The 27,930-nt window shown below is 38.1% G+C and overlaps 1 protein-coding gene across 2 annotated transcripts; it reads left to right on the top strand.

The window, feature by feature from the left end:
* Positions 1–8,520: 8,520 nt before the first annotated feature.
* TMEM33 (transmembrane protein 33) lies at positions 8,521–19,764 on the top strand. 2 transcript variants are annotated; one of them, XM_042053095.1, is made up of 8 exons: positions 8,521–8,618; positions 8,724–8,788; positions 10,105–10,199; positions 10,636–10,823; positions 11,789–11,856; positions 12,652–12,785; positions 14,727–14,810; positions 16,230–19,764. In XM_042053095.1, the coding sequence occupies exons 2-8, from the start codon at positions 8,732–8,734 to the stop codon at positions 16,357–16,359; spliced, it is 756 nt and encodes a 251-aa protein (XP_041909029.1). In that variant the 5' UTR covers positions 8,521–8,618; positions 8,724–8,731; the 3' UTR covers positions 16,360–19,764. The 2 variants fall into 2 exon arrangements, with proteins under 2 accessions (XP_041909029.1, XP_041909030.1); XM_042053096.1 differs by having other exon boundaries at positions 8,548–8,632.
* The last annotated feature ends 8,166 nt before the right edge of the window (positions 19,765–27,930 follow it).

Genomic DNA, 27,930 nt, shown 5'->3' with positions numbered 1-27,930 from the left:
ACAGCATCCTTATCTGAGTCATGGGCAACACCACCATGTTAACCGAAAGAATGTTTGGTGTCCTGGCCAAAAGTGCCACATCTTTGTTGTGAATTTCAAGAGGACAAGCTCTGTGACCTGCTCTCTGTCCATATTTCAGGCTGTTAGCTCACCTGTGCCTTAGGTCCAAAGCATCCATGTGGTACTGAGGAGAAGTTGATCTTGGGATTATAGCTGATGAATGAGGTTCTGACTTTCTTGGTGCCCAAAAGAGATCCAAAAAGAAGCCAAAGACTGGAAACTCAGTGAAGTTTGAGAGATTGGTGTTTCAAAATTCAGATGAAAGTCAGGATTTTACCTTGTGCTTGGAGACAGCATTGACAGACTGTTCTCATGCCTTGTGACTTGTTTTCTAGACACTTCTAAGAGAATTTTGTCTCCAGCTTGAAAGCAGGGGGCAAATTTTTAGGGAAATTTTAATCATTTGACTATGGAGTCCACTATGGCATCTCATTTTAGTCACAGAACCTCAGAGATGCTTTTTTACAGACATCTTGCAAAATTGTTTTCTCTCAGAAATTGCAGAATTGTAACATTTTTGAGATTATTAAAATAAAATCACAAATGAATAAATATGCATTATGGAGAAACACTTTTGCTATGAAAAATTAATTATTATTTAGAGTTTTAGTGTATCAGCACTAGCAGCATCAGTTCTCAAAGGATGCACTAACCACTGAAATCCTCTTCATTTTGTGGTTTGTTCATAGTGTCCTTTAAAACAAAACAGTAAAAACAATCACGTTTGATGCTGTTCACACCCCGCCAATTAATGGGTACAGTTAACCCAAACCCTCTATGGATGATTTGGAGACTTTGCTCTTAACAGCCCAGAAGGAATTATCTGGGTTTTCAAGCTATATTCTTGATCCTGTATCTTAGAAATCAAAACTTCTCATAACGATGGAATTCATGAAAACATTTATTCTGTTATTAACCTTCACTGTTACTCATCACTTTAACTCCTATGAATCCTTAAGACTCCTTATCCTTCAGTACCTCTTAACAACGTCTGCTACTCCATGAGGTACTTGTTATTCTGACAATGGTGGGTGTCATACCCATCACTAGCTGTTCCAGTTTCTTCATTTTTGCTGCTTAAGATTCTCCCTTTGCACAAAACCAAACAAATATTGATTGGAAGGGACCCCAGTGACTAGGTGGTCCAACCGCCCCCCTTGAAGCAGGACTACAGCTGAATCTTGAAAATCTTCAAGGACACAGATTCATATCCTGCTGCTTGCAAATTATTCTCTCATTTCTTATTGTTCATCTCATTTGTCAAGCACATTCCTGTCACTAAGCCTGCTAGAGCTTTCTTCTTACAATTCAACCTTCTCCATACTGATGTTTCTTCAGCTATTTCAATACCTCTCTTTTTTTTTTGATTTTTAAAAACTGTATTAAAATTAGTGTACAAATGAAACTTTTTCCTTTTCATCTTCTTTTCCCATTTTCTTTTTTTTTTCCGTACTGTGAGTCTTAATTCTAGAATGCAGCTCAAAATCCTTATCATGAATAACTTTTAGTGGCCAAGCATCTTCCCATGTTTCCTACCTCACTCATCATGAATTTACCTGCTGAGGATGTTTTCTCATAACTTCTGCCTCCCCAGTGGGTTGCCAGAGGAATTATGCTGAGAACTGTCTGGGTTTCTTTTCCTTTAAGCATCTTTCCTGGAATATCACCCATGTAACCACTGAATGTCTGCACTGAATGCAGTCAATTGGGTGAACTTCCAGAACTTTTTTCCAGCTCCTGTCAGAATTATTTTAAATTTTACATCTGCACATTGTTTCTTGCTGCAGATAAGACTCTGAAGGAATCATGTGATGAGCTTGCCAGACTTTTTAATATTTCAAGGTTTATTAATAAAGACCCTCTTCCTAATGTCATCCATGAAGATAAAAACAACAGTGCCATGTGAGAATTATTTGTAGCGGTCTTGGACCAACTGTAATGTAAAGCAAACTTAAAGAATACTGGTTTTTTAAAATCTCAGTTTTATCTTTTGATTAGGAGAATTTGCTTACTTTTCTGAACTGTGCAACTGATTGAAATTCCTATCAGGAAGAATAAACAGTATAACTCACCAAAAGTCCTATTAAACCTCAGTGAAGAAACTAAGAGTGAGTGTACTTGATTTTCTGTAGACATACCCTGAATTCCCTGTGTTTCTCTTGCAAGTTGCTGATTGATAATGCATCAACTATTACATTTCAAAAGCTGTCATAAATGCCAATAATCTTGCTCAGTGTTTAACTCTTCATTTTACTTGTGACCCTCTCCAGATTGCTTACAATTTTCCTTGTGTAAATGCTAAATATCTCCCTTGAACCTGAACCTCCCTGTATTTTACCTTCCTAATGAAGTACTTACTACTGGCTGTATATAAACAAGCAAAGATTGCTAAAGAATAAGTGTTGGATAGGTCTTTTCTGCAAAAGCCACAGCAGGGAGGGCTGAATTCAATAAAAAGTTATGAGCCTCAAAGAATATCCTTCCATTACCAGTCACTCTTGTTAATATATAAATCAGAAGCTTTGTGACTGAGCAAGAAACTTATCCTTGACTTATCAAGTAGACTATCTGACTAACTGGTATCCTTGAGGATTTTTATATCTCAGTAAGAACATTTCTGGGCTATGGACAGCTTGATTTCATTCAATTTCATGCCACTTCAGCACATGATTAAATCAGATTTAAATGGATGGACTTTACCTATGAGTGTTTGGAAGGACAAATCTAATTAACCTGATTGTCTTTCCATGTATTCTTTATCTTTTCTAAGTTTTAAGCTGTTATTGATTATCAGTGGCTACAAAAACCAGTTGGATAAAATATGCATATACCTTTTTTTTTTGGCAATGATTATAAACTTAAAATAATCTAACTAAATTATATTGAATAAAATAAAAAAAAGAGGGATTCATTTTATAAACTGCAACACTTGCCTGCTATGTCTGGAATTGGATATGCTGTAAATAATAAAACACCAATGAATAAAAATATTCCCACCTCCAAAATAAGCAATAAAATATCTGTAGAACATGTCAGTGGACATGTCAGTCGACTCTGCTTAAAATTTAATATCCAATATCAAGTGTTAAAAATATTTCCACATATTCCTATCACGTAATCACCCACCCAGTTTTCTGTGACTGAATTTCTGAATGGGAAATCACAAAGAATGCAGAAGTTACTGATTTCAGAGTTTATCTGTAGTGCAAAGTGCTTTTGAAAATTCAGTACCTGGAGTATGTACTAAAAGATTAAGAAAAATTTATGCAATATAATAAATTAGATCATTCAAACCCTGGTTAGGAAAACATACCAGACTGTGTAAAAAACTGTCCAAAATCAAAAGCTTTTTTCTGAAGCCTCCTCTAATTTTAGTAAGGTCTTCTCTATATACCTGTATACCTTTACTGCCTAGGACATTTATAATGATGGTAAGAGTGAAGGTGATATGGACAGACATGAACAAAGGTCTAAAGATGCTTGTGAATGAAACCAGAGGCAACTTTGTGGGTGCAAAGAACAAAAAATATGCAGTTCCCGCATTTATTGTAGTTGTGTGAGAAAAGTTTTGTATGTGAATGGGATGGGATTCCTGACATATTGGCTGGTACACTTACATTAAAAAGAGGTCTTTGGCTTGTGTCACCTTCAGGTAAAAGCAAAAAATTCCTTGGTGGTTCATTTTTATTCAGTTTATACAGCTTGCAACCCTAATTATTTATCTGCAAACTTCTGCTTGCACTGAGTGGCAGAATGTAATAATAATATCTCTGCTGAAGAAAACAGGACCACAGATTATTGTGTTATTAGTTTTTAGTCATTAGTGCGGAACCATGTCAAGTGTTACTGTCATCAATCTTTATGGGGTTTTGCTCAGATCATATAACAGAGTATTTTAAAAAGGGAGTATTTCTTTTCACATTTCTCTGCATACATAGAGCTAACATTCCTTGCATTGTAACAGAACTTCTTCTTGAGAAAGCTCACAGGTTTGGGGCTTTGTCCCTTGTCCTCTTTTCATTCCCTCATTGTAGCCTGTGATCAGTACAAGATAAGGAAGCCATTTACCAGGAACCCAGTACTGAGTTCAGCATTGATCAATACACTTTCAGATACTTCTCTGAGCTTGCAAGATGATGCTTATCAATCTTTCCTGCTGTGGTATTTATAATCAAGCACTACAGGTAGTCAAAAGTTTACATCTATAATTCACTGTGTTCCTCCATTTGTTGATATGGTCTCTTGCTGCAGATTTCTAAAATCTTCCTAATCTTCCCTTAATTAATTTTTAAAAGAACACTTGCCTATCTTTCTTTCCATTCTTAAATTTTCAATATTTTTCATGTCCCTAATGGGTTGGACATTGCAAATAAAATACACTGGCAAGGTTGCTCTCTGATTCAATCACGACAATCCTTGTGCAATACCTCAAATCTTACAAAAGACATATATAAAGTTAACATATTTCTTTTTACAGTCTTAAGCCTACACTTGCAGCTTCTGTGTCATTTATTTTAATAACATAGGTATATAACAAAATGCTGAGAGTTATAAAAATGCTGACACAGAAAGCAACTGGAAGAAATTTTGCACATCTACTTCGCACATCTTCAAGAACCTTGTGGTTTCTCTTTTTCAGTGCTTTGGCACACACACCCAGTGATTAAAAGGGTAATGTTTCCAGGAAGGGTGAGTAAATGGAAACTCCAGCTGCAAGGGAAAAGAAAGAAGAACATATTCGATATTGCTACAGACCATCCAGCAAAAATCACAACGCAATCTGGTAGAGACAGAAGACTTCTGTTTCTTTGTCTGAAAAATGGAACAGGCATTTACCCAATGTCCTTTATTGTTTCTTGAGATTTGGATAGCCAGCTTGAGACAACCACAAACAAGAACCAAATTGTTCATTACAGCTTTCCATAAAAACTTATTTTATCTTTGCATTATACACTACTGATACAAATAATGGAGCTAGTTTGGCTACGAGGAACTGCAATCCTATCAATCTTGGAGGAATGTTCTCTCTTTTATTTGAAATAAATGAAAACTATATACAGATGCTAGCAACAGTACCTTCTTTCAAATCAAGAAGGATGAAAGAGATAAATCATTATCTGAACCTCAAGTGCCCCTTGCTGCAAGGTGATGAACACCACATAAACAATGCTACATCATTGTCTGTTAAAATGATTGAGAGTTGACGCCACTGGAGACAAAAGATTGCATGCTTGTGATGGTGATGCTACTAAAAAGACAATAAAGAAATTCAAATTTAAAACAACCTTTAATGCAAAATACTGGTTCTATAAAGTATTTATTACGGCTGTCAAAATGCATTGACTAAGAATTATTGTTTATAAAGTATTTCCATAGTGTTGGTAATGAGGTTATCAGTAATTCATTTGAAACACCATCAAAGCCTTCTTTGGATATTCAAACTGGCTTCAAATTGCCTATGGAGTTTTGCATATGATTTCATCTGAAAACACATAGTGACTAAGAAGAAAACCAGCAAGGGTGGCTCTGGTCTTATATATTCCATTTCTAGCCCAGTTATGCTACTGCTTGTGTGCCTACAAGTAAATTAGTAACCTTTTTGACCTAAAGTCTACATTGAACTTCATCTAATTAATGGTGATGTTGTGAGCATTAGTAAACTTGCACTGCCTCTGGAGAGTCTCAGCTCCTCAGTCTCAGCCTTGCTAAACAAATGTAAAGCATTGCATTCCTATTTTCTTCCATGTAATTCCAAAATGTGTGACTTACTTTGCAGACATAGTAAGGTGCTTTATTTTTTTCCCCAGAGACATCAAATGGATTAGTGGAAGTGGATGTATACATCTGGGCATAAAAGGTGAACATACATCCCTTTGCATCCATAACTCTTTAAATTAAGAGCAAGGTGATCCCAGGTATCATTACCATCAGTAATTCTTTGATACATGTATGCATGTATTGGGGGAAAACATGGAAGTGTTAGTTAAAATTTCAGCCACATCCATGCCGATTGTGTTGGACTGCCACTGGAGAAATGGGACTATATTGCTAATGAGGTAGGTAAGTCCTCAGCCATTACAATGATACTCTTCTAAATATCTGAACTATCAATCACCAATTAAAGCAAATGGGTGCCTTGATGGTATGGAAGAATCCCCTTACAATTGTTGGAAACAAAATCATTAATAACACACAGATCAATTTCTGCTCCTGCTGTCTGCTCAATCAGCAGTGTCATAGCAGAGGAGAATTGGGAAAAGGAGAAGCCAATAGCTGACATTTGATTTCTAAAGATATAATTTAGTGTCTTCTTTCAAGTTAAACTAAACAGTAGCATGGTCTGAAGTGCTCAACAGAAGAGACTGTACCAAACAAGAAGCAACAACAGGTGCAGAACAAAAGGGGAAAGTCAGGAAAATAAGGATTGGTATGAAGAAAAAAGGGACTAGTTGCAAAGGGTGAAGAGGGACATTTCTTATTAAATCTTCCAAAGTACGACACTTTTTAATCCATTAACTTCCATAAATAAACAATGGCTAACATTCTATTTCAATGAAATTAAGGCAAAATTGTGAAAGACAACTTTTGCTGTTATGAGCAAGAGACACCAAACCAGAATCTAGAAATGAATGCTTTGCATACAAGTGCATTGAGCACTTCCTAAATTACAAGTGCTAAGAAATGAAAAAAGCACTCTTGCTAAAGACATGCACTTGTCATCCTAGGTTCATTTAAGAAATACAAGTAACCTTCAATACTGACCAGATTTTTTTCCCTTGTGACATTTCAGTGAAACATTCAGTGGTTTTCATGTTTCAGCTGCATCCAAACAAATCACACGGATATATCAATATTTCATTTTGCAATGGAGTAAACTGGTAATGGTTCAACTTAAATTTACTGGGCTATATTTGAATTCTTTATTTTGGTTTAGCATAAATTTTTGCCAGACTTTTTATTATACACCTGAGAACGCCCAGCAGACACACTGAGAGTCCTAATTCTCTACTGCTGTTTAGTAGAGTCTCCTCCACCTGCAGCAAAACCGTCCCAAAATATGAGGTGCCTACTTCTCAGTTACCTTAGTGAGAGATGAATGGTGGGGAGAGAAGTGGAAAATCAGGTTCTGCATCTTCAATTTGAAAGTGTTAACTAGCCTAAAATTACTTAGATTATTTATAATTGTTATGGTATTAGAATCCTATCAGCTGACTCTTTTGCTCCTTTCCTTGTCAACATACTTCATTACACATTCTTCCTGAGCGTCTTCCAATCAATCTTCAAGTTTAATTCCCGTAAGCCAGAAATGAGGCTGATTGCGGATGTTGATTCCAACATCCTTGGTCACAAGAATATATCTTTCTTGCTGTTAAAGAGTAATTGAATTGAAAGCATCTGGGAACGATTAGAACCTGGAGCAGACGGCTTGCTGTCCTGAAACCCATGCTGCCAGAAGGGGGAACCTGCTGCACATCCTTGAGAGAAAGCCACCAGCACAAACTACATGAAGCCGTATGAGCCAAAAGGCAAAGGTATCGGTCACGAGGCCCGGATTTTGTTTTCTTTTGCTGTATGCCGCTTCAGTCGAGTTACAGGCTTCCAACTGAGAACAGAAACATGTTCACATAGCTATCCGGCACAAATAATAATAATAATAATAATAATAATAATAAATCAATATTAAAGGCAAGGGGAAGATTAATGAAGGCAGTATTAAACCTTTCCAAGACCTTGAAAATTACATATGCTACATGTTGGAGAGTGAGCAGAAGGCTGTTTCTGCTTTGTGCTATCCAGCTTAGTTCTCCTGTCAGCCGTTGCTGATATACCTGTACTTGAGTAAAGCTCCCTAACTTTATGGTTTAATGATTACTGATCAAAGATTTCAGAAACTTCTTTCGAAGATGCCGCTTTTTAACGTAGTACCGCTGATAGTACGAATCTTTAGGCACACGTGGCTTTGAAGCTGCGCGCTTTTTTAAAAAAATTATTTTTTCGCTTTTTACATTATAGGGAATCAATGACACTAAAACGCAGGGACGCAACCTCGCACCGTTTTTGTGCGACACCACCGGGCTACCGCAGCACCGGGAACTGCGGAGCGCCTTGCCTGGGTCCTGTGACTCTACGATTCCAGTTTATATTGCTGATGCACAGCACTAAGCCTCACCAGGTTGCCGTGGAAATCCAGAGCCCTGGAAATCCAGTCGGCCTCCAGTGAGCAAACACTCCCCACAGTGGGGCCGAAGCGCGCATTAATAGTGTTGCCGTTGCTGTCACCACACACAAGTGCTCCCGAATAGACCCTACAGACGGGGCTGTCGTTGGGGCTGCTCTGCACAGCGGGGGAAGGGACCAGTGTCCTGCCCAGCGGGCTCGCCCCGCAGCCGCAGCGCCGCACCCGCCGCAATCACGCCGGGACATCCCCGCGTCGCCGCCCAGCGCCGTCGGGAGCGTCCCAGTCACCGCCTACATTGCCCGGCAGCCCCGCAGTTCGCGGGAAGTGGCGTCCGGCTGCATCCGGGAGTGCGGCTCCGCAGGAGCGTGTTCCGTGCCCGGTGTGGCGCTTGCGGTGGGTCGCGGCCGGGCCGGGAGCGGGAGCTCGGGAGGCGGCGGCTGCGGTCGTCCCTGTCCCACAAACTGAGGCGCTTCTCTCCCCGCAGGTGCGGCCATGGCGGACTCCACGCAGAACGGGCCCATGCCAGGCGGGGCCGGCGGCGGGGCCGTGGTAAGGAGCTCCCGGGCCTGAGGGGCCCGGGCCGGGCGCGGTGCTGCTCCGGCGGCGGGGGGGTCCTGCTGGGGTGGCAGCGAGGCACTGCGCGCCCGGGTGCGGGCAGGGGGAAGCTGCTCTCGCTTCGCGATTGAAAGCGTGCTATTAGTGTGCCGCCGCTCTTGAAAATGGCTCAGCTGAAAGTAATTCAGTGTGGTAGCATCTGTATTTCACAGAATCATAGAATATGCTGAGTTGAAAAGGACCCACAAGGATCATCGAGTCCAACTCGTGGCCCTGCACAGGACACCCCAGAAGTCACACCATGTGCCTGAAAGCATTGTCCAAACGCTTGAACTCAGACAGGCGTGGTACTTGACGCTGGGGAGCCAATTCCACTGCCCAGCCACCCTCTGGGTGAAAAACCTTTTCCTGATAATCTAACCTGGCCTTGACACAGCTTCATGCCATTTCTGTTGTTATATTGTGCAACTAAGATACGAGATCATATTATAAAGATGCTTGTAGGTTTCTGGTCATTTCCATGGAGATGCACTAGGAATATAGAGGAGAAGAGAAATCCTCAAAAGCTGGTCCAAATTTAGAAAAAAACCGTAGCTCTTTCAGGTGGAAGGAAGCTGTTGTTTTGAGTCTGAGGCACATATAGCCAAAAGCATTCTGTGCTTCATGACAGCCTTTCTGGCGCTGGGGCTATAGCAGGACTGAGGAGGGCTGTAGTTAGGGAGAGCTCAACAACAGGAGAGGTGCAGGATTACTATGAAAATGTTTCTGCTTGTTCAAGGCCAGGAATATGTAGGCCAAAACAATGCCACTTTCCTTGTAATGTAGTTTTGCTAACTTTACCTGACCCTGTATTTTTCCCCCTTGCTAAGAATTGTGGAGATTTAGCCCCACCTGTGTATTGTATTCTAAAAGAAACCTTGAAGCAGTCGATACAAAAGTCAGTCAGGTCTAGAAACCCTACATGGTAACATTTGTGAAGCTGACTGTTTAGTGAGGTGTGTTTGGATAGGAAAACTATTTTTCTAGAAGTTCTTATGACTGTATTTGATTGTATTGTACAAAGGAGCCTCTTGGTTCTGAGGAAGCCAAGCTATTTTTGATCTGGCTAGTAACATTGTATGAGCCAAGTATCACAGAACAAAAGAAAAGCTTTCTGCTTCAAGCTATAATTTGCTTATATTTGAGATTGGAGAAAGACTTGCAATTCAGTATAGCTGGGAAGAATGTTCATTGTATGCAAATATTAAGATACTGACTTCTGTTGGGGCTGGTCTTTTTTTATTTTTCCTTTTTTTTCTTTTCCGATGTAGCAATTTCTGATGGCTAACAAGTTGGATACAGCAATGTGGATTTCCCGCTTGTTCACAGTCTACTGCTCAGCTTTATTTGTCCTGCCTCTTCTAGGGTATGTAGTGTAATATTGTAAAACAGCATTAAAATTTACAAACTAACTAGATTCCCTTTGCATAGAATTGTTTTTTCATGTAAGAGTAAATTGCTGTTACTCAGCTTACTTGGATGCTTTTTGTCAGAGCAGCTTACAGATTTTAGATTGGTTTAAAACACTTGTAGATGTGTTTGGAAAATGTGTTGAGCAAATGTAAAGTAGTGGTAAATGCATGTTTTTGTGTGTAAATGGAGTAATATATTGAGTTGTTTTACTTTAGGCACCTTCAGTAAAGTCAGTGTTAACCAGTTTTTGAGTTATTTTTTGGTAATAGTGGTTATGTACAATAATAGAAATAAATACTTTAGGTGTTGTTCAGTTGTGATGCAATTCTCGAGGGTAGAAGACTTCTGAGCTTGGTTCACATAGTAACATCTCCTCTGATGATTTGCAGGTTGCATGAAGCAGCAAGCTTCTATCAGCGTGCCTTGCTGGCAAATGCTCTTACCAGTGCCCTCCGACTACACCAAAGGCTACCGCACTTCCAGCTTAGCAGGGCATTTCTGGCCCAGGCTTTGCTCGAGGACAGCTGCCATTACCTGTTGTACTCCCTTATCTTTGTGAATTCCTACCCTGTTACAAGTATCCTTTACTTGTGTCATCCTGCTAGTGTTTTTAAATATATTAGAAATCTGATTCTTTTAATCACCTTTGCCATTGTTTGAAAAACTAGTTTGAAATGTTTGCTATTCATAGAACATACTCTATGTAAAATATGAGAGGCTTATGTTGATTGATCCATATTCAGTTTAATCAGCTCTATAATTAGTACACTGCATTCTCTGGCTGCTTAGATTTTCTTTTTTCAAGATTTAAGTTTGGTGGATTTTATGACCGCTCTCCAGTGATATTTGGAGAAGTTGGTAATTTTCATTTATTGCTGGTACAGGGTTTATACATGATTTCTCACTGTAGCAGACATTCATCATGTAGAGAGATAATTATTCAGTAGTAACTTTCTCAGATAAGTTATTAAACCAATAAAATCTGCAAAAAATTTGCTCCTGTGGATTGTCAAAGGTGTCAAATGTCAGAGCTGACATTTCTTTATGCCACGCTATGTATGCTTAATGTCCTACTCCTAAAATCTTTCTGGCAGAGAAATGTCTACATTCTTGTTCTGTAAAATCGCAATGGCTGCCACCTGTGTGTTCTTTGGTAAAGAAATTAATTTTGTATCATCTTTTAACAAAAAATATGGCTACATGTATTTAAGAGGTTTTGAGTAGTAAGCTCACATGTGCCTTCTGTGCAGAAAAAACGCATTTCTTTTTTCAGTAGAAACACACTGGTGTGTAATGGTGTGTGTTATACTTTTGCATGTTTGCAGATAGCCTTATTTTGAAGTTAATAAAAAGGCATAGCAAAGAGATGTAAGAAGCAAAAGGAAGAGCTATAGATTTTAGACTTACACATATCTTCATCCAGTATAGGTCATTCCAGCCAAACTCTTGCAAAGAGCCATCGAGCTATGACTTGTGTAGTATAAAATCACAGAGAAATGAAGCACTTGTAAAGTGTGTAATTTTCCTTATGGCTTGCTTCAGTGAGTATTTTTCCAGTTCTGCTGTTCTCTCTGCTTCATGCTGCCACATACACAAAGAAGGTTCTTGATGTAAGTATGATATGTATATGTTACGATTAATACAGTTGGTATTCTTGGGGTTTATTAACAGGTTTAAGTTGCAGCTCTGGTTTGGTTTTCTTTGGTTTCACTAGAGGAATTAGAGTGAAACTGTAGTATAGAATCTCAGCACAGAGAATTTGAGAAGACTTTTCTGGGTTGGTTGGGTTTGGTGGTTTGTTTTTTTATATTTTCCCCTTCTGTGGGATGATATGTTGGAGTTGACACTAATTATTTTTCTTCAAATGCTTTTCTTTGAGGGAAACAAAAGCTGTGGAACAGTTAAGTTGAAACTTTAGATGTGTCTTTTTCAAGCTAAACCATATCCTGAGAATTTTATTTTTCTATTTCAGTAGTAAAGTAACAAACTACAGGGTGAGACTAGCAAGCAAAATACTAGCCAGTTGGACTTGCTGCTCAATGCACTGCCTTGTGCATTTCAATGTAACTCCAGGCTTTGGCGTTCCTAACTGGGCTGTCTTGCTACCGTGGGCACTTCCTCCTAGTGGACTGAACAAGGCTCGTAGCCATCTCTGTGCAGTTGAACCTAAAATGGGTGGATGAGGGAATTGCAACACCTGATGCTTTTAACTGAATTCTGTAAATTACGGAGTTCCAAGCCTGCAGTAGTTTTCCTTAGGATACTAATCTCAATACTGATGAAGTCTTAAAATGGGTGATATAAATGGGTGGTAAATGACAATTGTTTGTATTTTGTTTTCTCTGTGCTAATGAAGATAGGTGTAACTTGCAGGTTTTCTGTAAATCATGTTTTCTTATTTAAAGGCACGAAGTTCAAATAGTTTGCCCTTTTTGAGAAATCTCTTAGAGAAACTGGATGCTAATCAACAGAATATTCTAAAATTCATTGCTTGCAATGAAATTTTCCTGATGCCAGCTACAGTTTTTATGCTCTTCAGGTAAGAATTATGATAAATATTTAAATAATTAGCAACTTGCTACACAAGACTACTTTTTGCAAATGAGTTCTCTGTGGATCATAGTACTCCATTTGTATGGTTCTGCCTGACCAAGGCTTGAATTTCAAGTGAAATTTAGTTGATTCCTAGGCTTCTTAAGTTGGTGCATCCTGACATCAAAAAACATTCATTGTGATGCAACTGAGCACCAGAAAACCTTCCCTTTCATAGCGTGGGTGATGAGTCACATGGAAGTTTTTCAGGCTTGAAACTTGAATTCGCCTACATTTCTGTCAGTATATTGTTCAGTGAGTTTAATTTTGGTTAGTTTAATACAACATTAAGATTTTCAGCTTCACTGAAAATGAACTCTTATTTTTTAAAATTAGATTCCTGAAATTTAAATGGCATGGAGTTTCATTATGCAAAAACTGTGCAAGCAGGAGCAGGTTGCATTCTCTCCTATGATGCTTCTGAGCAATGACCCTTCTGGGTTTTTTTTATTCCATTTGGTTTTGCCTGCTGTGCAGCCTGTTGAATTCATTTTAGGGATCTTGAACATATTGGAATCCTACTGAAGTTGTATAGGCATAATGACCTGCCAGTCTCTGAAGTTTGGGTCATCGCCTTTTAGTATTTGGAGGGGGAATACAGCCTTTGTTCTCTACAAGGTATAGCATACTGAGAGCATTTATCTTGAGTGGTCTCATAACCAGTAGAAGGGAGGCTTTATCTTCCTGGAAGTGGATAGGATGCATAATTTGTCTTTATCTTTTGTTATATCTGCTGAACATTTCAATGCTTCAGCCCTCAAGGATTGCATTTCATCTAAGACCACTTACCAGCTGACAGATACACTCTATCCAGTATCTGAAACTTTCAAGTGCTTTGAACTTAGTATAGCTTTTTTTTTCTTTTGCCTCTCTGTGGAGAATGTAATATGAGAAATGTTGCTACTTGGTATGTCATCTAGCAGATACTGAAGCTTGTAAAAAATCATATGCCAAATTTTAAAATAATTTAATTGTTAAATGCAGCTATTGCGAGATCTTGTTCTTTAAATGTTGTAGCATATTAAATTGTTTGTCAATACTGTACAGGTTTCAAGATTTCCTCTTTTGTCCCTCCTGTAGCTCACTTTCACTTTATATTTTTCTTCTGGGTAAAGATGCTGCTAATACTTGAAGGAGTTCTACTTCCTGGAGCCATCATGTTTAAATTCAAACAGAATTTTTAAATAATGTATTTAAAGTCACTAAAGTGATTTTAAATACATGCCCTAAGTCACTAAAACTTAGGGCATTTCTGTGCTTTGCTGTGTATGGTTTGTGTGCTGCGTTTTCACAGTTTCACAGCACAGCCATTTGAAACAGCAGTTTTGTGAAATACCAAAACCGAATTTCACTGTAAGTGAAATAACTGGGTATTAGCTTGGCATTAAAGTCGCATTATACGTCTGTAGTTGTCTGCAATGTGTTCTGAGAAGTTTTGCAAAAGATGCTAGAAATATGGCCCAGATATTCAAAGTGAAAAGGCTCACTGTAACTGGACTACTTGTGTCAGCCAGTTTTTGTGCTGGACCAACACACGTTTTCTTGCTGCGGAACACATCCACCACCATTCCTGTGATTCTTTGCATACCACCAGAAATGAGGCATATAAAAACACTTCATAAATATAAAATCAATACAAGAACAGCACTTCTTTAACTGCTTCATTGAGCAGTTTTATTCTGTAATGGAAGCTTCTGTATTTGTAAGTATATGGTTATGTACTTTTTCTTGTCAGGTCTAGATTTTCTGAACCAATGTGACCCAAATCTAGCTTTTCTTTGAGCCCAAGTAGTTTGCTTGCTTTTCTTAGAAAAAATCCTGGTATTGGTGTTTTGTTTTGGGGGTTTTTTTTGTCATTAGTAAGCTCTACTGAACTATTCTCTTTCAGTGGACAAGGGAGTCTGCTCCAGCCATTCATTTACTATAGGTTTCTTACATTACGCTATTCTTCTCGACGAAATCCATACTGTCGGTAAGTACTAAATTGATTTTGGAAGTTAGTGTTTAACTGCATAGTGCTTAGGCATTCAGAAACTTTTCATTCTAAAATGAATGCAGAACTCACAATACTACATCTGCAAATGGCAATTATAGAATGTGAAATACACCTGGATGTTAAATAAATCCCTGGCTGGTTAAAGGTTAGATTTTTTCACGTAAGTGGTCAGAAAGGTACCACTATTCTTGAATGGGAGCTTTCAGAACGTGCTTGTGTAATTAAAAGTACACTTTGGAAGAAGGTCTTTCTTTTCAGAAAGATATCCTTATTTTTAGATCCTAGGTACATATGAGGCTAAGCCCATATATAAATAGGCACTTAAAAACTTGTGTAGTACTGGAAAAGAGAGAAGTTTTATTTTGAGAAAAAAATGCCGTGGATGATCTTAAACATGTTCATTACCTTCTGTAGTTGAATTCATAAATAAAGCTAATTATATTTTAAATAGGACCTTATTGTTTATGAAGTTGGTCAAGCCAATATTGTTGCTTTAGACTTTGAAATCATAAATATTTCTATGAGCGTTTTCTCAGGTGAGTGCTTTCTCAGAAGTTTTCTTATGACCATTACATAGCATAAGGTTTTGTGAACATACTTTCCAGTCTACTTGATCAGAAAATGGCTTGCTAAAGTGCCGAGAAAGTGGCTTTGGCTGCCATGGTATGCAAGGACAGGTCTGAGAATCTTAAGCTTAATTGTCTTCTATTGCCTATTTTTGCAAGAAATCAATTGTTCCATCCTACTACATATATTTATTTTTAACTAACACCAACAACATCGATGAAGTTGCTTTACTACTTTGGTATCTAAAAATAATTTAAGCTGTGCAATACTAAAATTGACTTTCAGTAGAACTAGTTTATCCAAAATGTTCTGCTGTCATTTTTTTTGTTTTAAGGGAAACTGTTGATGTGGGTTTTATTTCTCATGCCTGTCGTCTTCTAGTTGCTTCTGCAGTGCAGGATTCTTGCATATTGGGAAGAAGTAGCACAAACACTTAATTGTCTCCCAACTCCTTACACTATTTGTGATAAAGCATTATTATTTTTTGTCTTTTTTTATAGTGCTTTTTATAGTCTTTATAGTATTTCTTTTTTTTTTCCTTTTGTTTATTTGCTTGAAGGTGGAGTTTCTCTGTTGTCTCTACTTCAGTAGCTTCCAGTCGAGGATGGATATAGAGTTAGTTAAAATGTTAATGTTTAAAAATCAAGAATTCTGATGCTCTTGAAGATACTGCAGCACTGGATTGGTCCAAAGAATTTAACTTAAAATGTCTCTGTGTGTGTGTATGTGTGATGTTGAGAAAGGAAGTGAATTAAAAAGATATATGTAGATAATACTTCTGAAAAATGCTGTAGGATTTTAAAACTGTCTTTAAATCTGATTTTTCAGGACTCTCTTCACCGAGCTCAGGATTGTTGTTGAACACTTAATAATGAAGCCCTCGTGCCCTGTTTTTATAAGAAGACTATGCCTCAGCGGCATTTCCTTTATAAGCAGATTGGCACCAACTGTTGCATAGCCAAATTCAGGCACTTGTGTTTTGTGAACATTTGAGCAGCTGGCACTTCTGCTGATGATTGGAAATTCCTGGTTTTACACTGGTCTCACTCCAGGCTGTATAAGAATACATATATGCTTTTCTTGGAAATAATACGAAATTTAGCATATCAAAAACAAACAATAGAAACTTAAAATTACTGTGCTGTATTGTTAATTGATAAAAAAAGTAGCTGCATCCTACCTAGAACGTGCCCAATCATACAAGTTTGTTGTTTTGCTTTATTTTTTAAATCAAGGATTGTTTGAGATTGATTGAAACTTCTTGTAAGAGATCTGTGCTCACTAGGTTTATGTTAGTTGGAACTAACTTTAGCTACTTTAGGATGTCTCCAGTGGATAGCAGTTGATACACATACCTATGCAGTACACTTTGGACAGTATACTTCTGCTTACAAAATGTATATGTAGAACTATTTTGTCCAATTTATACTCAGTGTAGAAATACAGCCCACTTTGAAGTTAACACAAGGGAAGAAAATCTATCAAGCTGACAGAGATAACACTTTTTGTGAAGGAGAGGCTATTTTTATTAATAATACTTAAAAAGAACTCTCCCACATTTCTACCTTGTGACATAATCTTACCTTACACTGTTGGAAGAAATACCAAGACTGATCACAGAAAACTGTGCAGTTTTCTTGTCGTAACAAGTTGTTTTACCAAGCCAAACTGTTGACCTGTAGGATTTTCAAAGATGCAATGCTTAAACTTTAACCATGTCTCAAATGAACTGATCAATGTAAATGAAGTAACTTTCGCAGAGTCATTGCAGATTGGTTCTTGTGTCCACACAAATGTGAGACTGCAGTAATTCAAGCTTTTTAGAAAATTAATCTGTAGTTAGCTCTATATAAATTGTTATTCCAGTTTCTGAGACCCTCATTGTGATGGGAAATTTGCATAAAGAATTGTACCTGTTTAGGCAGCTTCTGAAACAAATGGGTGTAGGATTTCTTGGCATAAATCCATCTGATGACTATGGAAGTGAATATTAAATTAAGTGCATAGATTAATTACATTGATGATGCATTCACCCAGCAGCTGAAGGGTAGGTTATGAAAAAATAATACTATCTGTCTGAACACAACTTCTTTCCAGAAATTCAAGGCAAAATATTTGCCAGATTTTCTGTAGTTAGTGTTAGTATTCTAACTGCATAAAGTTAAGGGGCTTTCATTGGCCTTTTGTAAACTTCTGTAGTACTGAACTTAACTATTCTTCCATGGTCAGAGAAACCTTACGTGAAACTCTTTCAAAAACAGTCTTGAAGCAAAGTATTTTCCTGTAACTGTTGAGTTATTTTGATTGTGATGTGAATATCATTCTGACTTTCCAGTTGTATTAGTTTTTAGATCAGAGCCATGTATTTATAAACTTATTTCATTTTTTTTCTCAACCTCTTGGTACTGTTGAACCAGTTGGTAATTGAATATGATATTCTTTGACTACTTGTCTTGCTCTCTGAACATTATTAGCTATTTATAGAATACTTGCACACTGCAGAAGCAACTGCATGCAGTTAATGCTCTACAGCTGCTAAAGACTTGCAATGAGATTGATTATATGTATATCCTGTAATTTGAGGATTTTATAAAAACTAAACTTTCTACTGCAATAAAAGGAGTGTTAAATGTAACTTGCTAGGCTTTTCAGGCTCATTGTCTCTCTTAATACAACTTACTGATGCTTGAACCTGGAAGTTGAGCAGAATGCTGTCCTGTGTGTATGTGTGCATGTTCTTATATTCCCAGTGCTGCTCCTGAATTGGGATATAATGTCTTGTGCATTTCTAAATTATTTTATAGGGAATTTTTGCCTTCTGAGGTGCAAAAATTTATGACCCTTTCCTTCAAAATCTAACCCAAGAATGAGCACTGCAACAATGGTATCTAATCAGAGAAAAAAATCCAGGCTTACTTGTTACCGTTTCAGTTCCTCAGCATGATTCTAGACCCTCTGTCATGTTGCATGATGTGTTTTTTGAATGGTGACATCAGACTCTCTTCAGCTGTTTGCACCACTGCGATTTAAAAATTAATTTGGTCATCTAAGTTGATCCCCCACACTGGGAGTGGAAGGCAAATAAATCTGTAATTACTGTAAGCAAAACAACATATTACTTCTGAGCAAATTTTTGTGGTCTGACTGCTGTTACAGGTGCATTCTCCTGTTCCTTAATTGTATGATGTTATTAAATTAGAGACGAGTCTAAACTGGATCCAGTGTAATGCAGCTGTAACTGAAGGATGCTAAGTAGAGATCCAACTCAATGAATGCCGGAGAAGGATTAAAAGGAGTAAGTGAATGACAATGCTGTGAGTAAAGAGTTGGAAGACAGTGCTATGAAGTAGAACTTACGTGTGGATACTGAATTTAACTCTATTAAGTCTTGAAAATGGACCAAGAGGAGGAAGTTTCATAAATGGGATTTGATTTGATTTGATTTGGCCAGTAGTATATTCTTGACTTTGTGAGGAGTTGCTTGACAAATGAGCAGCTTGTGGCCTGGTAAAACTTACTTCTCTGATATGCCGAGAAAACATGGAACAATGTTGTAAGAATAATGTTCAAACCAAATAAATAGGGTAACTGACCTGTGCACTGCATCAACTTTGATTTTTACTGTAGCCTTTCAGCTGCCTAAGTGATAACACTGAGTTTCCTCAATGCCAGCAAAAACATTCTGTCCTTGAGCCTGGTTCCTCACCACAGTTTGTGACTGTTTCTATTCTAATTATTAAATTAAACATAAAATTCTGGTTGTATCCTGATAGCTTGAGTTTTTTTTGGTGAAGAGAGCTGTATGTTCATGCTGCTATGCTGTCAACAGCTACCTGTGGTGCAGAGGCTGTGACAGAAGTCTGTGATTGTAGAGAAATTTTGCAACTGACCATAAAGTGCCTGCCAACCCCAAACTGAAGCAGATGAGTTTTTGTATTACTGAAAGGTACCTAATGTGATAACTGTTTCCACTGGTATACATCACACTGCTCATTGCTTTTTGTCAGCTTTCATAGGTTAAGTGCTGTTGCATAGATTGTGTGGGTAGCCCAATCCCTTGCTCTGTACAAGCTTTCTGTAGAAGTGATACTTCAATATAACACTTGTCTGTTTTCATCTGTAGGTAAGGTATCAGGAGCCATTGAGTCTGTTGGAGTAGCTAATGCCAGTTGGGATTTCTTACGTAAAAGTAACTCACCAATATATCCATCCTCTCCTTTATTGCCTTTTATTTAATTTTATACATTTATTGTGATTTCTGTGCTGTCAGTTTTATGTTTTGCTCCTTTCTTTGATGGGTGTTTAAGTGGAGCAGTATCTGTTAATGTCTCAAGGATTTAAATAAAAATTATTATAATTATGAGCCACTATTTCTTCCAACAGTTTTTGAGCTGCTAACTATGTATGTGATAGTACTGTCCAAACAAATAATGTAGCCAGTTATTTTGTACAGTCTGTGTCAGACCCTTTTATTGTTAGGCACCTGTATTGCAACCTTTGCTGTACAGATGCTATGTTTATTAAGGAAGTTATTTTACAGACAGGAATAGAGACATGGAAGGAAAGAACGCTTGCCTGAGAGGATGTAAGAGTTCTGGCAGAGCAGGAAATAGAAAAAAGAGAGTTGGACAAGTGCCCAGAGGAAACTGGTTTGTTTCTACTCCACATATGACTTGTTAGTCCTGCTCCTAAAATTATACTAACTGTAGGCTTAAATACTTTAAAGGTACTGTACCTTACATTGCTCAGATTAAGGGTAAAGAAGACCATTGCGCTAGAACACCATGTTCTTTTAAAGTGGTGTCAAAAATTGATTTTCATGTGCAATGCTAGGTGTGGCCCTTGTATCATCATCTCTGACAAAAAATCATGCAGCAGAGTAAGATCCCAAGCACTTAAGGTACTAGATGGTAGTAGGGTATGCTAATCTTTTTAAATTGTCTATAATTTTTAATTGCTGTGGTACACCTATTTGTGGTTAAACTATATAGACACTGAAATTGGTTAGTGTATCTTTGTATTGTAACTTCTATAGTGCTATAATTTTCTTAAAGTCACAGGAACAGTCAGGCCTTGCTGTTTTAAATTGCCTTTTAAGGACAGAACCTCAAGCAATCCTTTATTTCAAAGATGGAAAGATATCAGTATGGATAATGTAATAGAATTTAATCTTAAATGTGAATTCAGAAATCTTTTTCATAAAAGCTCAGCATTACTTATTAACTTCTCTGCAGAAGCTAGCTCTGTGATAATGGCAGATGTTGTGCAGGTAAGGGAGTTTCATTGCTTAGTTCTGTGCCATCCAGCTGGTATAAACTTTTAAAATTAATTGAAAAATTCATCTTTTACTTGTATTCAAGGACTGAGGCACAAAATGCTAATGTAAGGGCTCAGAGGGGAAATACAGTTCTCCTGCATATTTGAGAAAATGTGAAGCCCTTTCAAGAAAATCTAATAAACATAGTAATCGCAGGCTGCTGACACTAAGGAAAAAGCACCTCATTCGCTCTTTCTTTTATGCAGCGATTTACTGGTCCCTACTGATTTTCAAATTGGATCACTGCAGTAAATCATCCATACCAGTACCTGTGAAAGAAAGCACTGGGATCCATATTTGTTCAGTGCTGTGCTTAAATCAGCAAGAATGATAAATTTGATGGTATGAAATTGGAAATACCAAGGGCTTCTCTCAGTGAATGAGCAAGTATCTCCATTTGTAATTTATTGTGACCCTTCTTCACAGTATGTGCTTTGTATGTCAAATATTTTGTATGTCAAGTATTTGTATTTCAAATACTTTGAAACAAATTAAATAGTTTTCTGTATTGATACCTATTGTTTTGTTGATGTTCTTGAAATCAGATTGTGTATTTTTTCTGGATTTTAACTATTACTAGGGTGTGTTGCAAAACAGCACTTATTTAAGTTCCAATCTCTGAGTCAATTTGAGTTAGTGACCAACAGCTTTGTGTTAAATGTTCCAGGTGCATGTTGGGTGTTTGTTTTTTGTGTATGTGTTTAGAATAGTGCAGGATGCAGTGAGCTACTGCAGCACCTCATTTACTTTTTCTAGAGAAACAGGAAGATTAAGGTGTATATCAAAACAGAAAAAAGAGCTGATTCCTGTCTTTAATTCATTGGAACTACTCTGCTTTATATCTGGCATAGGTAATTCCAAGTCCTGTGGAAGAAAATCTACCTGTGTGCCCAGTTTACTGCCATGTTTTCAGTGCAGGTGTTAATAGAGAAAGTTGTACACCTGTGTTTTGGCAAAATTCCTGTCTTTTAATTTTAGAATAGGTTACTTTGTGACTATGATTACATCCTACTACCTAAGTAGGTGCCACTGCTGAACTGAAAATGAGTCGTGGTTACTGCTGAATTACTTGGAATTTTTGTCAGGATAATAATAATTTGTTTTGCAATTACTAAGCAAAACTGTGAACCACTGTTTTTAATAATGTGACCCTGTTATCCTCTTCTTGTGGGCTAGGTGTAGCTCATTGGTGATGGCACAGTTAGTAGCCGACTTCTGTTCAACCCAAGTGCCAATCAGATGGGCTTTATTCTACCACACCAGGCTACCACCATACAGCTGGGCTTTTGTAAAAGCAGTAGTATGGATTGTATTTTGAGGAGCCATGAAAGACTTTGTTCTTACTTTAAATTGATTTGAGTTCATCTCTATCACAGCTTCCATGTGTCTGACCATGAAAACTTGCTTGTGAGGTGAGTGAAGTGTTGGAACAGTCCAGACTCTTGCCTGGCTTGGGGAAACTGCTTTCCTGGAACAAATGCAGATCATGGTATTTTCATTTGCTATATGTGTTCCTATGAATATCTGCTCATGTTCCTTTGCCACTGTTAAAAGCAGGAGTATGTTAGATGAAGATGATGCATTAGTTAGTTGAGATATTTCACAGGAAAATTAAGCTGAAAATCAGAAACTGTAAAAGATGCAGGACTAGATTATTTGCAGGGTTTAAAGCAGTATCAACCGTAGTTTTCATGAAGGTGGAAATGCAATAGAAAAGGAAGGAAGAAGAATGGGGAGAAAAATAATGAGAACACAGAAAATCCCAGAATCATAGAATATGCTGAATTGGAAGGGACCAATCAGGATCGGCAAGTCTGACTCCTGGCCCTATGCAGGACACTCCAAGAGTCACACAGTTCTGTGATAAAAAGATGTCTGGAAATCCTGCTGTGTGCTCTGTTGCTTTCACAAGCCCCAGTTCACCATTCATGGTTTTATGCCATCAGTATCCTCTGGATAGTACTTAAGTTTTCATGCTGTAAATTATGTATAATTTATTCTCCATAAAAATTAAAATACAATTGAAATAGCCACATGGTACAGGAGATGACAGTCTAATTTTGGTTTACTTAAAATAGAAAACAGCTGCAGTGGAATTATGTGTTCTCTATTATGTTTGAAGCTTCTGTAGTGAAACAGTAAAGAAAGAAATGCTCTGGGCTTGGTTTTTTTTTTTTTTCTTGGCAATCTGGGGGAAGACCTGATACATACAACTCATGAGGTTTTGTCCTGATGTATGTTTGCATAGAACAAGATATTTGTAACTTAGTATTTTAATATTTTTGGATTTAATTTTTTTTAATCTGGAAAAGATGACCAAACAGATGTCTGTGTATTACAATCCCTTTCAACATACTTTCTGCTATTACAACTTCAGTTAGGTTCTGACTAAAGCACAACAAAAATAATTGAAATAAATGAATCCTTTCAGTGTTAAAGTATAAATCAAAGCCATTAATGAAAAGTTTTTTGTAATGGCAGATGGAAATCCGAGGTTGATTTTCTGAATTTTCATATGTCTAGTGGCATTTTCAGTTGTGTAACTGTATAATACAGAGAAATATTGAAGCCTTAGAAAACTACAGGTACAGCAACAAGCATCAAGTTCAGCATGTATGTGTTTGAGCATCCAATGGCTCTATTCACATTTCTAATTATCTCAGATTTTTTAACATCACACTGAGGCAGAGGTAAGACATTCAGGTGCACCAGTGTGTATGTACCGTGAATGGATGTGTATGTATACTTTCATCACTAGATACATGACTAAATAAAATGTAATACTTTGAGGGTTTTTCCTCCTTTTTGGAAGTGTTAATATACTTTGCACTTCATGATGAAACAGCCTCTTCCTGTCCTCTGGTGGCCTTCTCTCTCTGCAGAATGTTACACATTTGTAAGGGAAATAGTTGTTAAAGAAGTTTCTTGCACTGCACAGGTGCTTCTAATACACTGCCTTTATGCACTTCAAAAGTACTAATTGAGCTTATTTCACATTATTGTAATTTTTTTTTTCTTACAAGCAAAAGAATCAAGCTGCTTTTAAGCTGGTCCTTGCTTGGTTCATGTAAGAAATTATAGGACAAGTGGAGTAGCAAGAGACTGAACCTGATGATGCAAGAAGCTTCCTCCAGACCTGTGTTTTTATGCATGTCTGTATATTACTGTAAAGAATGAGTACTTGTTTCAGTATTTTATGTGTTATGTACCTAGTATTGTTTTTAAGAATTTTAAACTAGCTTTTTGCTTTTGGGTGAAGGTAAGTGCTGCTAACCTTAAGAGTTCTTTTTCCTTACTCAGAGGCTGGAAATTCTATTTAATTATATGATTTGTCCATTTGAAATGAAATGGAATTCTTCCTCCGTGTGCTAATTTTATTCCAAACCACTGACCTCTAGTGGCTGATTTGCAACTATGAAGCTAAAAGTTTTAGTAATGTAATGTGCTCGTCCTGAGTATTGGCTACAGGAAAGTAACTTTCCGTTTAAATTTCTCAGGAGAATAATGCCTCTTCATGATTTATTGTCCTTTGGCAGTCACTATCTGCTGCTGCTGCTGCTGCTGGGTTTGAAACGGCTTGTTGAGCACTGCTGCCCCCAGTTCAAGAAACTGCAGATGACTGCCGATGTTTAGGTGAATGAACTGCATGTGAATAACTGAAAACACTTATCCGTGTGCTGGAAATGAAAATATTTACTTTTAGTTTATGTAAATCTTTGACCCAATGACCATGAAATAGCTTTACAGACCTGTGACTCAGAGTGGTGTTATGCAGCTTCTGAAGATTCACCATTCTGTGCTTTGGAAGAGTCATTCTCCTCATGCACCTGCCCACCACAAAATATTGTCTCATTTTCTGTGAATTTAAATGTTTTGCCTGAAAAACTTAGAGGTTATTTGGTACCACTGGACACTTCATTTATTCACATATGTTTTGTACTACTGGTATGTAGCTGCTTGTGTTAACCGTATATGTGTCATAAAAGGTACAAAAATCAAAAGTCTTTCCCTTTTCCCTTTTTTCCTCTTGTTACGCTCTGTGAGAGACCCACAAGGCAGGATATGATGGGAATCCTAAAGAGTAATTTAAACTATATTAAGTCAATACCATCAGCTCTTCCTGTGGATCTGGGGACATGGCAAGTCTCTCTCCACTGTATGAACTTGAATATTTAATGAATTTCAAATTTAAAAATATTCAAATTGGCTTTATATTACTTCATTTTTCATACAAGGAACACTAAAATCATTCATTTCTTATTAGCCTTTACATATCACAGATTTCTTGCTAGGCAGTAATATTGCAGAATTTCATCATGATGGACTGTTGTAGCTTGAGTAATACAGTCAGTTACTGAGTTATTTTAAATAAACAGGAATAAGGAAAAAAGTTTTCAAAGGTCTGTATTTCAATCCAGTCACCTGGCTTTCTTGATCTGCAAGCAGTTCTATGTAAACTTTTCAAGTGTCTCCATAAAACAGGTTGTAGCCATAGTCCCTGTTCTTCCTGAAGACCTCGTAAGGCAACTTAACCTTATAATTTTTTATAGGCAAGGTAATATGCTGTATAAAAAAGGGTTCTAGAGTTTTTGCAAAAGGAGGCCTGAGGAAATGACTCTGACATGGTAGCAAGTCTCCCCCTCTTATGAGCGACATACCAAGATCTTGACACAATTGGTACATGAGTAACCTCTGTCCCCTAGACAGAGGTTGAGATGGCACAAAGCCCATGTACAAGCATGGTATATGGAAATAATATTTTCTTATCAGTTTAGCATTTAGCAACTTGAATGTGAATGAGACTTCTTTTTTTTTTCCTAGGTTGATTTTATGAAATACAGGCTTAAAGTAGTCATTGAATAACCCTCATTCAAAATTAAACCTCAGAATGCAATTCCAGCTATATTGATTGAAAACAAGATCTCACAGATTTGCTGTATATAGTACTCTTTGCCACAGAGAAAAAGTTGTTAAATGCAGTTTGGATGTCCTGAAATACCATATCATTTAGGATTTTTCTCTGTTCATTGCTAGTGATTGATAACTCATAAATTGAGATGCTCATAAATACAGTTGATTTTTTTTCTTAGGATGCTGCAGCTGCATGCCAGGAGTCTTGGTAATTCATTATCAATTGCTTTATGTTCTTGGCTATTCCACACAGAATAGGCTGTTATTGACGCTCTTTTACTTGCTCTTTGTCTCCATCAGTTTTCAGTGTTTGCCAATATAAGGGGTCATGCACAGTAGCTGATTGTGTAAATCCTGGTTGATCACCACACTGTTGGTATCTATTAATCTGTCTATGCTATTCCAGTTGTATTATTTTCCTTCTTGTTTCCTATTTACAATACCAAAACCAGAGAAAGCAAATTCAGTAACTTTCAGATGGATAAAAGAATATTAAATAGTTAGTGGTTCCATTTGGTTTTAGAGAGGAAATGATAAACCTAAACTTAGCATCTCTTCTAGAGCATAGCAATGAGTCTTCAGAAATTACAAATGTTTCAAGAATTCCTATATGCTTTCAAACATCTTTATGTAGGGGAAAAAAAATAGGGAACTCTCAACCTCCTCTTTATTTTTGTTTTTTACTTAGGCTGTTGCCAAAATAACCAGCAAAACATGTATCAGCTGCATGTTAGACTCCATCTGAAATTGGTGAAGTGACCTCACCTGTGCTACTTTACAACCTGCAGTCAGTTTAGTATTTAATTCCAGTGCTGTACATCTGGTACTTAATGATACAGCATCTGTTGCAATACTCCTGATTCATTTGGTATGGCTGCAGTTGTACTACTGGGAAGATGAGTGTTAATTATTCTGTGGAAGTATTTTACTTCAATCTGTCTCCCCTGGGCTTCTAGGAAAATTTGTTTTGGCAATGTTACTAGGTAGCTGGTAAAGACGTGCCAGTAAACTTTGTTCAAAATGTAATTATGTATGTTAAAGACAGGCACTGTAATAACTCTCCTCAGTGATCAAATGCTTTGTGGATTATCAAGTACAATAATTATCCAAATTCCCTGTCAAGCTAACTTCTGGTGAGCTCCCATGTTCCTCCCAGTGTGCAAATGAAGGCAAGGAAGCCTGAGACTTTCTCAGTCATGTAAACCAATATCAAAGCTATACTGGAAAAAAACTTTTTAAATAAAAGAGTATAATACAGTGCCAGTGGGACTGATTACAGGCACGTGATCCAGGCTGTAGGTGAGCAGGGCAGGAGGTGTCACAGCTGGGCACGGGCAGCCCTTAAAACCCTAGAGCACAGGGTCAGCCACATGGCACTCTCCCTGGAGAAAGACATCATTTTAAATCCTGTTTTAAGCACTGATCTGGGAAGGGCATTTTAGGTGATGGCTTAGGCTAGGGGGAGCACATTTTCATATAGAAATAATGCAAACAGATTCAGTGTACGTGCTTTAATGTTACCTATGTCCAGGGAAAGGCAATGAAGCTGGTTAAGGGTCTGGACCACAAGTCTTCTGGGAAGTGGCTGAGGGAGCTGGGGCTATTTATCCTGGAGAAAAGGACCCTCAGGGGAGACCATATCACTCTCTACAACTGCCTGAAAGGAGGCTGTAGCCAGGTGAAGTCAGCCTCTTCTCCCAGGTAAGTGACAGGACGAGAATCACAGAATAACGAGGTTGGAAGAGACTGCCAAGATGCAGTCTGAAGCTGCGCCAGGGAAAGCTTAGATTGGACATTAGGAAGAATTTCTCCATAGAAAGGGCCATTAGACATTGGAACAGGCTGCCCCGGGAAATGGTGGGAGTCACCATCCTGGAGGTGTTTAACGAAAGACTGCATGTGGCTCTTAGTGCCATGGGCTAGTTGACAAGCTGGTGTTCGGTCGTAGGCTGAACTCGATGATCTCAGAGATCTTTTCAACCTAATTATTTCTGTGACCCTATTGATAAGATGTCTAATGTGCTTTCACGTCTGCTAACAAATCTAACGCGCGTACCTTTGTTACACATGCCCACCCGTATGCCCTCCACCAGGCACAGTAAAAGAGCAGGAGCTGCTGCCGAGGTGCTGCAGGCCCGGCGGCGGCAGCCGGGGCCCAGCCGCTTCCCAGCGCCAGCCCGGCGCGACGCCGCCCCTCTCCCCGGGCCAGGCGCAGGCGCGGCGGGCGGGGCGGGTGAGTCAGCGGCGGCCCCACGGTGCCCCCGCACATCCGGGTGCCGCGGCGCCGCCCACCGCCGGCCT

The sequence above is a fragment of the Corvus kubaryi genome, unplaced genomic scaffold (genome assembly GCF_017639235.1).
Source record: "Corvus kubaryi isolate FWS band 111438036 unplaced genomic scaffold, C.kubaryi_AGA036_p1.0 split1-131, whole genome shotgun sequence".
Lineage (NCBI taxonomy): Eukaryota > Metazoa > Chordata > Aves > Passeriformes > Corvidae > Corvus > Corvus kubaryi.
The sequence above is the reverse complement of the archived record's forward strand: the minus strand, read 5'-3'. Positions and strand labels throughout refer to the sequence as shown.

What these genes read in the sequence shown, in the direction of transcription:
- TMEM33 (XM_042053095.1), top strand. Translation starts at nt 8,732, where the DNA reads ATGGCGGACTCCACGCAGAACGGGCCCATGCCAGGCGGGGCCGGCGGC. An exon ending in GAATTCCTACCCTGTTACAA is followed by an intron (nt 10,824 to 11,788) that starts GTATCCTTTACT and finishes GGCTTGCTTCAG; the next exon opens with TGAGTATTTTTCCAGTTCTG. An exon ending in ACACAAAGAAGGTTCTTGAT is followed by an intron (nt 11,857 to 12,651) that starts GTAAGTATGATA and finishes TCTTATTTAAAG; the next exon opens with GCACGAAGTTCAAATAGTTT.